The sequence below is a fragment of the Populus alba genome, chromosome 5 (assembly GCF_005239225.2).
Source record: "Populus alba chromosome 5, ASM523922v2, whole genome shotgun sequence".
NCBI lineage: Eukaryota > Viridiplantae > Streptophyta > Magnoliopsida > Malpighiales > Salicaceae > Populus > Populus alba.
The window spans coordinates 17,572,841-17,589,286 of record NC_133288.1 but is presented as its reverse complement, the minus strand read 5'-3'; the positions used below and the strand labels follow the sequence as shown (position 1 = coordinate 17,589,286).

Below are 16,446 nucleotides of genomic sequence, written 5' to 3'. Positions count from 1 at the left end.
TCCTCTAGGTTCTTTCTTTCCTAGTTTTAGTACTATATAGGTGGTTTGGGCTTCATCACAAGTTGTTTTCCAACTCGTCAAGTAAGAATTTTATAAGAAAATAGGTGCATGTAGATGAAAAAATGGCTTGAGTTTAGTAGATGTACATAAAGATAAATTTCAAAACAAGTTGATAAAAAAAAATAAATTGACATGATATGTATTTTGAGAAGCTAAGCAAATACAATGTTAAACAACAACATTGATATGAATTAGTTGTGATCATAGTAGTGAATCAACATTAAAAATTCCAAGCTAAAATAAGGGGAAAAAATCCTCTCCAAACAGAAAAAAGCAATGTTAAGGGGGTGTTAAGGAAGCAAAAGAAGAAACATTAGTTATGATTGCTTGCTAAATTATTCATAAAAATGCAAACATATAAGCCAATAATTTGATGCCTAAATTTTTAGGGAACAAATTGAAAGTTCGAAAGCTAATCATCTTGCAATGAAGTGATATTGTAAGTGTTATTAATGAACACTGGATAGAAATATAAAAGCAATGTGTTGTGTAGTGATACGCTGTAAAAGTATGTGAAAAAAAATTAACTTGTGACCAATTGACTTGAGAGAGTGAAGTTGGGCAAATGAACAAAAGTAGCAAGACAAACATAACATGGTAGTATGTAAATTATATTAATGCCAAAATTAGTTTTTTTAATCAAGAACAAACAAAAATAAGTGAAGGAATGTTGTTGAAATCATATCTCATGGTTTTTCTTCATGCTTGACTATTTATGTAATATTTTTTGCTAAAAAATATGATTGCCAAAGTTTTTATTTTTTTTTTGTTCTATTTCTCTAACAATACAAATAAGAGGTTCATCTATGTGAAAAAGTTGGAAAATGTTGTCAAACTTAGCAACTTTATATAATAAAGAAAACTAATAGACAACATTAAATAATAGATAATATAAGTAAAATGAATCTCAAATACTTAAATGATATAACATTTTAGTAATTGAAATCCTAAAATATGTCAACATAAACTATCTGTTTATCTACATCTACATTATCTACTGGATTATCCAGGCTCATCAATACTATGATTGCATCATGCTCTTGCTCTTGCTTTAGTGGCCTTGTCCTCTGTCATGACATCATCAAGAGTTAACCTCTCTTTAAATATGAGCATTTGTAGCTTATGCTTTGTCATATGGTATTTTATACTTGTAATGCAATTTTATTTCATCATATATACTTGCAACCATCATTGAAAGATTGCCCACAACAAGGGTTAATATAGCATTAGCAATAAAACTTGTATTGAGGTAATGGTAGTCTTTTTGGGCAAAAGTCAAAATATATGTGTGTGACCCTTTTAACTTTGTTATCTCAAATAAATTCATTTTATGATATCCCCCATGTAAATACCACTAACATTCAGGTATGTGCAAACATTGTAATTGAACGAATATTAAGATTAACCGTTGGACTCAGTATTCAACTGAATGTGTAATGTGTCATTGTTTAACTATATTAAACACTTTATTTTTTCTATTAAATATTTGTCCAAATTCCAAATTAGACCCTCTTGACAAACATCTATGACTAAGTGCACAAACTTAATTAACATAAATTAGCATGATAAATTTACAACCCCTTTAATTAGGGTCGAGTCAACTCGAGATATCTCTCCAAACTTGCGGTTCAGATCATAAGATCAAAATAATCCGATACAAAAAATAAAGAGAATTATAAAGCCATTAAAAAAAAAAAAAAAAACCTCATGTTAGCTTTCTAAACCCAAGACGCTAAGTCATAGACCTAAAGCACCATATTTGCAAAAAAAAAAAAAAAAACATGAAGTTCAATTTACAATCAATCAAATATTAAAAGATGAAATTGAAAATAGAATTTCAATTATATAAAAGGATAAATGTTTTTAAAAAGAATGAGAATCAAAATTCAAATATCAAGTAATTTTTATATTTGATGAAATTGAAAAGAAAATTCAATTTAGCAAAAGGACCACAAAAAATCAAAAGAATAAAGATCAAACTTGACATAATAAAATAAAAATAAATTTATGATTGAAGGGTGAAATTGAAAAAAATAATAACTTCTCCAAAAGTGTCAAGAAAAAAAATTAGAAATTAAAACAATGAAATCAAATTGGAAAAAATAATACCATCAATTCTGATTGAATGATGAAATTAAAAATAAACAAAACTTTTACAAAAATCACGGAAAAAATAATTAGAAATCAAAAGAATAAAGACCAAATTAAAAAATATATTATTTGTAAATTGAGATGAAATAATGAAATGAAAAATAAATAAAATTTGTATAAAAGGGTCAATAACAAAAATTAAAAATCAAAACAACAAGGACAAAAGTTGAAATACTAACAATAAAAAGGGCTAACCTATAATTTTCAAAGGAAAAGAGAAAAGAAAAAAAAAAACGCACCGATAACAAACCAAACCACCAATGCAAATGAATGTGACTTCAAATGAAAGAGAACAAGATAATATTTCCAAGACACAATAGAAAGGCACTTTGTAATGTTGAGAGGCGCTTCACGTATTGCTTAAAATATACAGGCGTCTCACATACATCTTTCGGTGTCGTATATGCATACCTATTATTTTTTATTTTTATTTAATCAAATAAAAATTACTCTTGAATTGACTTAATAATAACAAAAAAAAACCAATATAAAAAGAACTAAGATACTGAGAAGCACACTTATAAGTTATAACGGGACAACTTAAGGGTCCATTCAAAATTGAATTTCTTTGGTTTTTTCTGCTTTCAAGTTTAAAGTTTTCAATTTTTTTTTTTTTTAATAAATTAGCCCTATGCTTAGAACCAATCTTTATTTTTGGGCAGTCATTGGATAACCTCAAAAACCAGAAGCATATTTATACGTGAAACTTTATCAATAATGAGAACTTGACAAACTGAAAACAAAAGGAGAATAAGGCTCATTTGGAAAATAGTTTTTTTTAAGTGGTTTTTTTTTAAAAGTTAAATTATTTTTTTATATTTGATAATGTTATAAAAAAATGAATTAAAAAAACTTTCTAGTATTTGGCTAAATAATAAAAAATAAGATGAACAAATAAATTTTTAATTTTTTTCAAAGTTTATTAAAATAAATAAGGACTAAATCGGAGTGATAAAAAAGTTAGAGGATGAAATTAAAAAATATATAATTTTCATAAATTATTTCAAATAAAATAAATAAAAAATTAAAATAATGAAAAAATCTGATAAATAAAAAAAGTTGAAAGATGATGAAATTAAAAATAATTACAATTTCATAAATTATTTCAAATAAAAATAAATAGCAATAAAAAAAATAGAGACCATATATGATAGATAAAATATTTTAATTAAAAAAATGATAAGAAAAAAATAAATAACAATTAAAAAAATAAAAACCAAAATTTATATAAAATTCAAATTAAATCAAATTCTAAGGGATGAAATTAAAAAAAATATATTCAAAACAAAATATATAGTAAACAAAAAATTATAAATGAAAAATTAAGATCTAAATTTAATATAATCAATAAATAATAAGACATTTCTGAATTTTCTATAATTTCTGAAAAATATTTTTCAAAAATAATCAATTTTTTTTAATGGTAAATAAAACATATAAAATTTTCAAAAAACCATTTTCTATACAAACAAACAAACGGGATTAATCACTTCGAATGTGAAAACTGGAAAAGAAGAAAAAAAAAGTGTAATCAAATTAGATGAATCTGGAAGTACTAGTGGAGAAAGGGTTTTTATTCATGGTATTAAAGGCTCAAACATGAGGTTGCATAAATGCAGCCCAACTATAATTTTAGTATATTATCAACAGGTTTCCGGTACATAAATCATCAGTAACAATAATTGGGGGCTTTCGGGGGGATCGTTTCAGTTTTATACCCACGGTGATTATGAGATGGGCCTAACATTTCATGAAATGAGAATGCAATATGGTAAAAAACCACTGTCTTCTATAAGGGGTAAATGCTGTCTGCAACTTAAGCTCTGGAAAAGTTTCAAATATGGATGCTTGCCACGATCACAGGGAGGAGCCTTTCAAATATGGGTCATCCTTGTATTTCAGGTATAATGGAGTATCTAGAGCTCTCTCTGCAATTCTTCTATCCTCGTGAATCTTTGCTATCAAGCTCTCAAGTGATGTAAAATTGGCCTGCAGTTTTCCAGACCCAAACTTTAGTGAAAGAGGGAAGACAAGACTTCGATGGAAAAAAGGGATGCAAAAAGAACACCGATTAGTGTGATTATAGCAAGGGATTCAAAAAGGATACAGATGAGTGTTGATTATACCTCTGGTCGAATATAGCCAACTATCACGAGGCGCAGTTCCTCACCATAGAAATCCCCATCAAATTCATGAAGCAACCAAGGCTCCTACAACACAAACTATTTAGAGAATATATTAAGATATGAATAGATCATCAGCTGTTTCAGTGTTAAACTCACTATTGACTTTTCAGTGTTGTTGAAATATGGGTTCCAACCAATATTCATGACCATCTTGTAAACACCTCGTGTTGATAATCCAGCCCAACCAAAGTACACTCCAGATGGATGTTCCGAAAGAAGTGCTGAGTAACCTTTGGTGGATAAATTAGCTGAAATAAATGAATAAACTTGTTACATGATGAAGTGAAATAGGAGTCATCAAGCAAAACAGGCATAGAGAACACGGCTTTATGCTCGATTTCATTGAAACAAAGTGTGACATCAAGGTCAGATAAGTAATGAAGTAGATTCCCACTAAACTGAAATGTGTTTCTATAACTACAAATTCAGATGTGACACACAAAGAGAACACATAGAAATTTCCTACCGGTAGGGATTCCAAGAACCTTTGAGCCACGACCAAATCCCTTAACCACAGGACCACCTATATGCCAAATTTCTAATGGCAAAGTACCATCTATCCCTGCAATCACAAATCAAATTCCCAACAGAACGAGGATGAAAAGAAACTTGTTAAATAAAACAGCAACATTGATCCAGGTCTTCAGATATTTACAATCATCAAATGGAGGGAGGCCCCACAATTCAGGTTGTAAATCAAGTAGAGAGCTTATCACTTCATCTGCTGCTATATAAAGATGAGTTTGTTTTGGAATGGATGGTACGGCAACTACTTCCATGCCAGCAGCCTTACCACCAGTAACACCTGGCCTAACATGCACAAAAACTTTTCAGGATCAGTAAATAGAACTCCGTAATGGAATGGACAACATTCTAATTGTTGTTTGGGTCAGAAAAAGTAGAATGCATAGGCAGGGAACATCAGCTGACAGTGGTGTTATTCTCACTCCATCCACTGTTATTCACACTCCACCTTTTTTCTACCCATGACTAATATAACCTTCTTTAATATGTTTCCTTAATTATAATACTATATTATATAGTTTTACATACCAAAATCTCCTTGTGTTATACTAAAATACTAGCAACTAGTACCCATGATCATATAAGAGTGCATGCATATATATATATATATATATATATATATATATATATATATTGTTGCATGGAGCAACTTTGTTTACTTCTTAGTCTAGGCATAAATGTTTAGGAATACAAATTCATTATGGATACCCCGTCATTTTACCAATCAGTTGGGAAAAAAAAAATCAAGATGAAAATGATCTATAAACAGAGTTCACTAATCTTTCAATAGAATAAATCTCTAAATATTTTGGCATCATCTGTTCTTACTTCTTTTTTGGGAAAAAAAAAAAAAAAAGTTAACTAATCTTTCAATAGAATAAATCTCTAAATATTTTGCAATCATCTATTATTACTTCTTCTTTTTTTTTTTTCTTTTCCTTTTTTCAAGTATATAATTATGCTATAAATATTTAGTAAAGAGGGGCTATTCTGATGCTCTTAACTTATTTATAATTACAAAAACATATAATAAAAGGTTACTTGTCATTTCAATAAAGTATGGGGTAGGAATAACACCAGCCTAGTGGAAAACTAAAAACAGATGCAGCACGGGTCAGGTCCTAAAGATATGCCAATTCTTTATCAAATCTTATGCCAACTAAAACATTCAGACAGAATTAGACTGTTAGACAGTCATACAATGTTTTGCACCAACCAATACTTAGGACTGCACTATTTAAAGAAAAAGCATATTCCTTAAATAGCCTTTGCAAGGAAAGTTGGACAAATCAAAAGGCTCGCTACAATAATAACTTGTGAATTAAACTCACTCACAAAGAATCCTCAATGACAAGGCAGCTGGATGGTTCAATATTTAGCCTTTTAGCAGCTTCCAAAAATCTAGAAAGGCAAGCTTGTAGATTCAGAATCAAAGAACACACGATTTTTTCAGTTAAACAAGATATATGATCCAAAAAATTGTGAACTAATTTATCTTACATTTCAGGAGATGGCTTTCCTGCTCTCACTTCATCACCAGCGATGATGACAGAAAAGGATTCCTTCCATCCTATAAGCATGAAAAGTGAGAAACCAAGCAAGTAGTTCAAATGTCTGTCAAGTTTGAGTCTTTGCTATGCCAGACTTGCTAATTTTCAAAAGATAAAACAGGAAACAAAACTCATCGGTTTCATTAAATTTCCTACAAGAACCTACCCTGTTGATAAGAAATTTTGGATTCTATATATGCCCTTGGAGAGTTTGAAGCCAATGCCAGAAGCACATTATGACCACTCAAATGTTTAATTAACCGATTGGCACCAGGAAGAGCTTTAATGTTGCAAAACCTTCAAATTAATAAAAGACACGTTTCAATTACTTCCAATATATGAGATAGAGCACCCATACAACAGTCACCATGTAATATAATGAGAGACAAATGCCATAACGAGTCCCAAACAGTCAGAAATCAAAATTTTCCACTGATCATAGGAAGCCATAATAAAGTCCTGACATTACAAGTTTTAGGAGAAGAAAATAATAAATAAAATAAAAGAGGCAACAAAATGGGAATCTAACAGTGTGTTTATCCTAGCTTTACACATCTATTTGGTCACATGATCAAACACACACAAGTCAAATATGTGTTTCATGTACACCCATCTTTTATATTTCCAACAATCACGTTATAGGAAGTCATCTAAGAATCTGCATACCAAATGCCCCCTAGATTATATTTTTGAGATCTTGATGACAAAAGATCTGATATCCACATTAAATAATACTAGATAGAAGTGTTGAGATTAATTACTGATCGTAGAGCAATGGGGTGATTTGAGTCACAAATTCATCAATTGAACAAGGAAGCTCATAATCTCCCACCACTATAGCAGCTTCCTCCAAAGGTGTCTTCCCCACTATTTTTTGAGCTTCTCTCCCATCCCATTGTTTTCCGTACTTGAGCAATAAAGCTTTTAAAACATCGCCCAATATGCCATCTGTGCCATGAAATTGAAAAGAAAAACTTGTGTGTTTATATATATATTTATCACAAATATGATAGTGAAATGTTGATGAAAGTAAAAGCTGAAAATGAATCCAAGTGCTGAAACTGGCCTGTATTAATAAGGGTACCATCCAAATCAAGAATGACAGCAGCTACTGCCTTCTTCAAAGGCTTTGCAATCGACATTTTTAACAATTATTATACACAAATAGATTTATATTAGATTCTCTTCACGTCGATACCAACCCTGAAACTGAAGCGAAACCCAGTTCATCAATAACCAGAAATGCCCAATTACAGATTCAAATTACTCAAAAGCATTCCATTACATCAAATTGGTTAGTACTCAACACCACCTGGATGTCAACAAACCCAGAAAGAGAACATAACAATCTGCCTAGGAAGCAACATAGGATTTTCCCGATAACACACACACACACACAAAACACGGAAAACTAGAATACTAAGAGACAATCTTGAAGGAATCTATGAAAATGAAAGGAGGTAAACAAGGCAGCATACCATACCTGTTAGATCGATTAATTCTTGATAACTACAAAACCACTCTTCACCTCTGCTCAATAAATCAGCCTTTACTTGAAGGAGCTTTTTCACACGACTGAGAAATCGAGGGCCAACCAATTGTCCGTTTTATACCATTTCACTCCCCCTTCGGTTCCTTTCTTATTCGATGCTTTGTTCGGTTTGCGAGTGATTCTTTGCCACTCGTAGGATTTACGTCAGGGTGCCAATTCCCAAATATATTCTCCCACCCGACCCTTTCGATGGAATAAGTTCTTTTTGGCTCGCTTAAGGGTTAATTAGCTCGGATGTTCCTCTATTTTCATAATTTTATTAATTCAGTCCTCGTAAATTACTTTGTTTAATTCCGTCCTCCTATTTGAGTTCCGTTACGTGATCAGGAGGGTCCTCCGTGCATGCCCTGGTGTGAGCGTCCGCTACTTTAGAGCATCTTTGATGGAGATGCTAAGGAAAAAAAAAATTGTTTGCCTTTCGATACTTGTTTTATATAGTTTTTTAAAAAAAAATTTAAATTCAAATGTTATTTTATTTTTTTATATAAAAATACTATTTCTATATATCTTGTAAAAATATTAAAAATAATACTTTTCTTCATTAGTTTTTTTCCTTTAATTTTTTTAATTAATATTTTTTTTAAATTTTTTATGAGATTATTATGATTTTATAACTTGTGTTATGAGTTTGATAAGTTCACTAAACTTTATTTGGGTTACTTATATTTTATTTTATATATTGTGTTGATTAAGAATCTTCTAGGTTATTTTTAAACCCCATCAAATTAATCAAATCATACTGGAATTGTTAAAATAATTGTGTATTAAATATATTAAAATATATTGAGCTCTTCCAAATGGTTTTTTACGATTATAGTGCACATAAGCGAAAAAAAGATATATTAATACTATTAAAAAAACATATTATAAATTTAGCTCTTCTAAATAGTATATCTTAGAGATACTTTTAAGAAGGTGTTTGAGAGTGTGATAACAATTAATTTTAAAAATGTTTTTCGTTTCAGAAAGCATTGAAATAATTTATTATTATTTTTTTAAAAAAATTATTTTTAATATCAGCACATGAAAAAAATTTAAAATTTTTTAAAATATTAATTTTAAACTAAAACAATTATTGTTTTTGTGAAACGTCGTTTTAGCTGCATTACCAAACGACATTGTAGTTTCTCTCACTAAAATATATATTAAATATGTTTTATAATTTCTTCTTAGTTAGCATTACAACTTGCTTTTTAAATTATTTTTTACATGAAAACATATTAAATTAATATTTTTAGGTGTTTTTAGATATTTTGATGTGTCCATATTAATAAAAAAAAATTATTTTAACATATTTTTAATTAAAAAATACTTTTAAAAAAAATATCATATATATATCACAATACCAAAACACATTAATATTAAAAACCAAAAACAAATAATTGAATTAAGTACATATACATCTCACTCTTGCTGCTTTGAAAGATACAAACATATTCAAATAAAGAAAATCATAATAACAGCCCCATTCTATTATTTATGTAGCATGTATTGTAATCCAACAATTATAATAATAATAAACATAATTTTGAAACCCGGTCCGGATGGGTCGACCCGAGACGGGCTGGCCGACCAAAAAATAGGGGAAGGAAAAACCCGGTCTGACTCGGTTAACCTGACGGGATGACCTAGCGATCCTGTTGCAACCAGTTGATTTTTTTTAAAAAATCAAAACAACATTGTTTTAATTTTTTTTCTTAAAAAAAATTAATTCGGGTGATTTAGTCAAAACCTGAAATCCAGGCCTTAAACCGAGCCAAGTCTAAAAACTATAATAATAAACAAGAACTTTTCACCCTGGATTGATCTATAACAATGAGTAAATAGGTTTATATCCTTGGAAGGTTAGCCTAATAATCAAGAGGTTTGCTCTATTTTTTAACTTTCTAGGTTTAATTTTAAGATTAGCATCCATGCATGAGATTTACATTAAATACATGTGAAAATGTACTCTTAAAATTACCAAGAAATGGAGTTTTTAAATCCAGAATAATATGTGAATTCCCTAAATCAGCCAAGACTTGTCAATGTGTTTAACAAGAAAAAATAAACTCCTAGATGGTTATGCTTTCACAAATCACTCTAGTAAATTTAACCGCATATTTATCATATTAAAAAATAACATAAATTTTATTTTAAAATTTTATTTAAAGCTTTAAAGACAAACTTTGAAAATCAAATTCACACCACCATCCAATCACAAACACACCACAAGTGTAGAGCATTAAAAAAATAAAAAACAAATAAAAGAGAAGAAAAAAAAAACCAAACAACCACCACCTATCCAAAAACTCAATACAAACTGAAGATCATTACCATATCCATCATTCTAACCATCCAAAATTAAGTATTTTGAATATTTACTTTGAGGGAGAAAAGGATGTTTATAAAGAAGAAAACAGAGATAAACTTATGGAAATTATAATCCCAAATCGAGAGCGAGGAAGAAATTGTCATTAAATATAATTTGGATATTTGAGTTTGCTTTCCAAGAAGTGTTTACAATGTGGCAATATGGTAACATAATATTTTCCAGTTTTTGATTAATAAGAGAGAAACCAAAAAAAAATGATGCTTTGATTTTCTTTCTTTATTTTTTTCACATTAACTATTGAGGGTGATTTTTTTAATGCAATATATCTACATAATTAAGAGGAGAGAACATTAATAAATTTTTATTTTTTAATAAAGAGGCTGTTAATCATAGTTAATCAGCCTTGTTGTTGTTCAAAGGCCCAAACATCAATACCCACGATGTTTGGGCCGTGACCCAAATAACTCCAACCTCACACGTTTTTTTTACCACACAAACTGCTCAATACGTACATATTTGAATATCTTCTTTCAGTTCTGAGGAGTCGGAACATAGCGTCATTTACTATCCACACAAAGTTTTATTGACAAATTATAATTCTCTATGAGGACACACTTTTTGACGGAGTTGAAAACACATTTCTAGTCAATGATTATCATGCAAGATATACAATGTTTTATATAAAATCAAATATCTTTTTTATCGGTAAAATATGGATGATTATTTCTAGTCTATATATTAATGATATATAAATACTTCATCAATAATAGTGCTAACACAATTGATGGGATTAATTTTTTCACTGACGACTTGTTATGCAACTATTTATAAGATGAGCTGGCATGATTAAAATCTATAATTATTGTGGATCACCAAATAAATAAATATAGATAATTATCTTGGACTCAACATTTTACTCTTCAACAATTCATTCTTAAATTATTAATTTTTTCATTTGTTTGTTAACTTAAGCATTCAAGAGTTTTTTATTAAAAAAAAAACTTGTTTTTTTAAGTATAATCTTTATACGAAGTATAATCTTTATATGAAGTTTTTTTTTTCTTATGATTTCATTAGTATTTAACTTTAAAAACTAGATGAAAGGACCTAAATAAGTAACATAGCTTAAATTGGAGAATCATATTAAAACATTTAATTCATAAGAGAACACATTACCAAATTATGAAAATAAACCTAATTAACCCCTCAAACAAGTCTCAACCTAGAATCGTTTTGGATTGGTTCTTTTGGTTGATTAACTTCGATATTCCTTCACTTCTGAATTTTTTTTTAATATAGTCCTTTCATTAATATGTTTTCCCATTTAAAAAGTGCTATGATGTTCAAGTAGGAGGTTTGGATTAGAAAAATTAATTGATAAAGGATAATATTAAGAAAACTTTAAGAGTACAGGGATGTGCAAAGCTAATTAACCCAGATTCTGTCCTTATCTACAACAAAATAAGTGAACAAATATATTGGAATAAAAAACAAGTTGTGGACAATTTGCAGAAAAGAGACCCACTTTGATGGAAGAAACTTCGACTTCTGTTGCTAGGCTGGGCCTTGGGTTCGCCAATCCATCATGTTCAATCCCTTTTATATGCTACTAATTTGCATGGTCAAATAAAACAATCACTTAACCTTTTGTTTTCTAATTTAATAATTTTAAATTGATTTTTTTTATTTGGCTCGATAGTTTACTATGGTTGCCCATATATGAATTTCTTGTAATATTGAAGGAAAATTCTAGCACTTGATTGAGGTTTGACAATAAACTACAATTATGTTCATGTAAAATAATTAAGTGTTACAAGATCAAAATTTAAAATAAAAACAATATGGTGGGCTAGGGTAAACTGGCAGTGCATAATGATTGTCACGTGTTGAGGTTGGCTATCGTTTTTTGGCAACGCATGAGCCTTTATCCAATGGCTTAACACCGCCATCCGCAATTACATTGTAAGCGTCGTAGCAAGATCTTCCCAATGATGTGTCATGTGATATGTCATAATCCAATTCTAGGTTATTCCCAAAAATTATTTTTTTTTTCAAAAATACAAATAAAAAATTAAAATAAAGGCTGGCAACGTGGAGAAAGCAAATCGGGGAATCAAACTACAATTTTGGAGGAAATTCAAGGACTAATTGTACCTTATTATGCCCAAAAATAAAGAAAAAAAATGCAAATTCAAGGTCAAATCAAATGATTATTGGATGAATTTGCATAAAAATTAAGTCTAAGGACATAATTCAATTTTTAATAGGCCAATTTGATTTCATCATGGGCCAAATTAAAATTTTAATTATGTTTAAGAATTAATTTAGGTCCAATTGAAGGATTTAATTAAGTGTAAGGAATTAATTATACTTTAAATGGATCAAATTAATTTTATTTTGGGCTTAATTGGTGAAATATTAAGTTTGGGAGCCTAATTTGGGCTTAATTGAAAAGATTGGAATTTTAAAAGATCAAATTTAATTTTTGCCAAGATAATTGATTGAAATTAAGGGTTTAATCACATTAAATAAAAAAGGTTTAGGGTCAATTATGGTTCAATTGAAAGCAATTGAAAGAGAAAGGAATGAAATGAACTTTCGCCAAAAACAGATTTCATTATTGTTCATTATCTTCTTTTTTTTTCTCTGAAAAAGCTGGTCTAGTTGACTACTTTGCAGTTGAATTTAATGTACCTAATATCCATCAAATTTGACAAATCTTATACGAAAATGATTCTCTATACTTTCTCTGCAACACCATATGATCTGTTCAGGCTAAATGATAATATATTAGCACCGGTGACAACCTAAAAAGGCCTACTCAATCAGCTTTTGTTTGCAGAATTGCAACCCATGATACCTACTTTGAGCCAATGGTTGAGATCCTTTCTAACTAAATCCACGACTAAAATTTTTCTCCAATGTAGACAAGATTGCCCTATTCCACCGCCTATAAATAAAGGTGGATTTCATGGCTTGAGGAAGGAGAAAATCGAGTCCAAAGTCAGCCAAAAAACCAGTTTTTCTTTTGATTTCTGCACATTTCTTCTTTCTTTCTCTCTCCATCGTGGCCTTCAGCCACCACAACCCTCATCACCGGTCTTCCCATCATCATCTCCACTATAGGCAGCCAACGCAACCACCAGCCGACCACCAAGAGCCACCGTTGGTTTCTCTCTCCTTGCTGCAACCCCTCCCACGTTTTTTTTTTTCTTCTTTTTTCTTCCTTCGCCACAGGAAACCGTCGCCATCAACATCTCTTCCTCCAGCTCCGCCTTGAGCAAACAGCACTACCACGTGTTGCCAAGACCACTGACCAACCACCATTGTGTCTGTAATAAGCCACCGTGAGCGTCTCTCTTCCCTATGCAGATTTCTTCCTCTTCCAGCTGCAGGTGCTCCAGCCAACTCAGGCAGCTAACTCCATCGTCGACTTCAGGTCGTCCTCCCCCGCCAGCCAGCCATCACCCCCACGCCAGATGGTCTACTACCCTTCCCCTGGTTCTTTTTCTTCCCCATGAAAGTTCCACTTTTTTGAATAGTGGAACGTGTTCACGTTCCACTGTTCATGTAGTGGAGTATGCCTTCTTTTTTTTAAATCCAAAAATTTTCAAAACAATCATTTTTAAAAAAAATATGATTTTCTCGCATATTTTTCTACTAATATTGCATAATATTGGGTTGTATATTTATACTTTAAATTACAAATCTGGTATTAAAATATTGGTGTTCTCCAAAATATTTCAAAAAATAATTTCAAAACATTTGCAAAAAACAAAAAATATATATATTTTGTTGTGTACAGCCAAATCCTAAAAATTTTCCAAGTATATTTTTCATAAAAAACAAAAATTACATTTTTCATGTTTTTTTTTTAAATCCAAAAATGAATATCGTAACCAGTTTATGATTATCAATTAGGATTTGGCCAACATGTCAAAAATCTTTGTCCAATCCTTTTTTTTTTAGGATCCAGATGTAGACTTTAATATTTGTGGGTTGTAAAATTACACGATAAAGTACACCCCCAGATATTAAAGATACAAGGAGTAAAAATGCGATGCTAAAATTTAGACTTTGGAATGGTTAAGATTTAACCCGATAAGGTAGAGACTCTTTCATGAAGATAAATTTGCCTTGAGCCTTAGAAAAGACCAATAGAAACCCAACTAAAAAAAACAATCAAACAACAATGCAGCTTACCTTAGGTAAGGTGCACTAGGGGTGATGCGTTTTCCCCTTGCACAACCAGTCCTTTACTCAGACCCTCGCAGACCATAGGTTCTTAATGACCATAATACTAGGTGACGACTCCTTAACCTTAATCATAATTTTATGATTAAAACCCTTGCAACTCTGAACCATTAATCATAATTTTATGATTAAAAATCCTTTCCAAAACACAACACCTCACACCAGTGGCACAACAAAGCCTCCGTCGTCGCCTAACGACGTCATATCGCTTGCACCCCGCAACATGATAATTGGTGTCACGTGGAGGTCTCTTTTCCTTTTATTGGCCTTCTTCTCTTCTTCTTTTTTTTTCCTCTTATAACTCTATTTTTGTTTTAAATTTGGTTTTCATTTTATTAATTTATTTATTTTTCTTTAGGTCCTTTTTTATTTTTTTTTAATTTCATCATTCAATATTGAATTTGTTAAAAAATAGGCTTCATGATTTTTTTTTGATGGGTTGATTCTAGTCTTACGAGTTTGATCATGAGTTTAAAATGTTAACCTGGGTTGACATTGGGTTTTTTTTTAAAGATTTTTTTTTACAATGATTTTTTTTTCAGCTTATATTTTAACATTGAGTTTATTAAGAAATAAGTTTTGTGATTTTCTTTGCTTTCCTTTCTAAGTATCATGACTTAAGTTGTGGGTTTGACAGGTTAGCTTGGGTGACTCACGTCTTTTTTTGAATTGTTTTTTTAGATTGAATATTTTTCATTTATATCCTTAAATATTGGGTTAATTTGAGAATTGAGTATCATAGTTTCTCCTGTTTTTCCTTTTGTGATCTAACTCGCGGGGTTTGAAAGCTTTACCCGGTTTTATTGGTTGTTTTTATCCTTTTTATTAATTAATGTTTTTTCAATATCATGCTTCTACATTTGAATTGTTGGAAATTAGGCATCATAATGTTGTTGAATTTTCTATCTATAGGGTTATTCAGGCCTCACTACTAAGATTGCGAGATTAGTATTCTAACTCAAGTTGACTCTGGGTTATCTGAGAATTGAGCTGTTTTTTTTTAAATTTTTTTTCTCAATCTCATTGTTCGACTCTGGGTTATCTGAGAATTGAGTTGTAATTTTTTTTTTGGCAAGCACTATTTTTATTCAAGTCATCATGATCTCTTTTTATTTTTTAATTTAGTTTATTTATTGTTGTCATTTTTTTTTTTGGTATCATATAATTAGATGAAGCCATCTTATTGAATCCAAACAAGTCAATGATCTATGCCGTGAATATTCTTTTTATCCCTTTTTACATCAAAAAAATTTCAGCCCGGTGCACGACATTCCACGAGCTACCTATCTAGTTAAAACTACATCATACTCTAGAAAAATCTTAAAAATTTATTAGATGTATTATATAAAATAAAGCATCTTGAATAACTCCAAGGTTTGATGATCCAAAAAATGATGAATCTTTGCCGGCTCTCTTGGTTGGTAGTAATATACAATTTCGCGGACACTTCTTTCATGGTAAGGCCTGCTGGATTTATCAAACTGGAAGTGGTCATTTTCTCATTCAATTCTAGCAAAATCAGTTTCAACGAAATTATTATCAAACTGGAAGTGATCAATCGGCACCCCCAAAACACAGTGACGCAACATTTTAGACAACGACGTGGAAGGAAATTGGAGTTTAATCATCACCATAAGCATAATCCACAAACAACGAGTCTGGTTAATTAGTATAAAAGTAAATCAAATTGACTTCGAATTTTCCTCCCTGTCCTGCTAATAACTGCGTGTGGAAGTTTCGCAGAACACAACACAGTACTCTGTTTTGCTCAACGATCATGATCATGATCCTTTTCTTCCTTTTTTCTGGGAATTTTTGAAGAGAACTTCGACTGCGAAGCGTGTGAGTGGATTT

General features: G+C 30.4%; 1 protein-coding gene across 1 annotated transcript; it reads right to left on the bottom strand.

The window, feature by feature from the left end:
- Positions 1 to 3,770: 3,770 nt before the first annotated feature.
- Positions 3,771 to 8,211, bottom strand: LOC118029291 (bifunctional riboflavin kinase/FMN phosphatase). The gene is made up of 11 exons (XM_035033147.2): positions 7,956 to 8,211; positions 7,539 to 7,681; positions 7,234 to 7,420; positions 6,639 to 6,769; positions 6,423 to 6,492; positions 6,258 to 6,323; positions 5,053 to 5,207; positions 4,864 to 4,959; positions 4,494 to 4,645; positions 4,338 to 4,421; positions 3,771 to 4,200 (listed from the first exon to the last, which is right to left on the bottom strand). The coding sequence occupies exons 2-11, from the start codon at positions 7,612 to 7,614 to the stop codon at positions 4,069 to 4,071; spliced, it is 1,149 nt and encodes a 382-aa protein (XP_034889038.1). The 5' UTR covers positions 7,615 to 7,681; positions 7,956 to 8,211; the 3' UTR covers positions 3,771 to 4,068.
- Between the last annotated feature and the right edge of the window lie 8,235 nt (positions 8,212 to 16,446).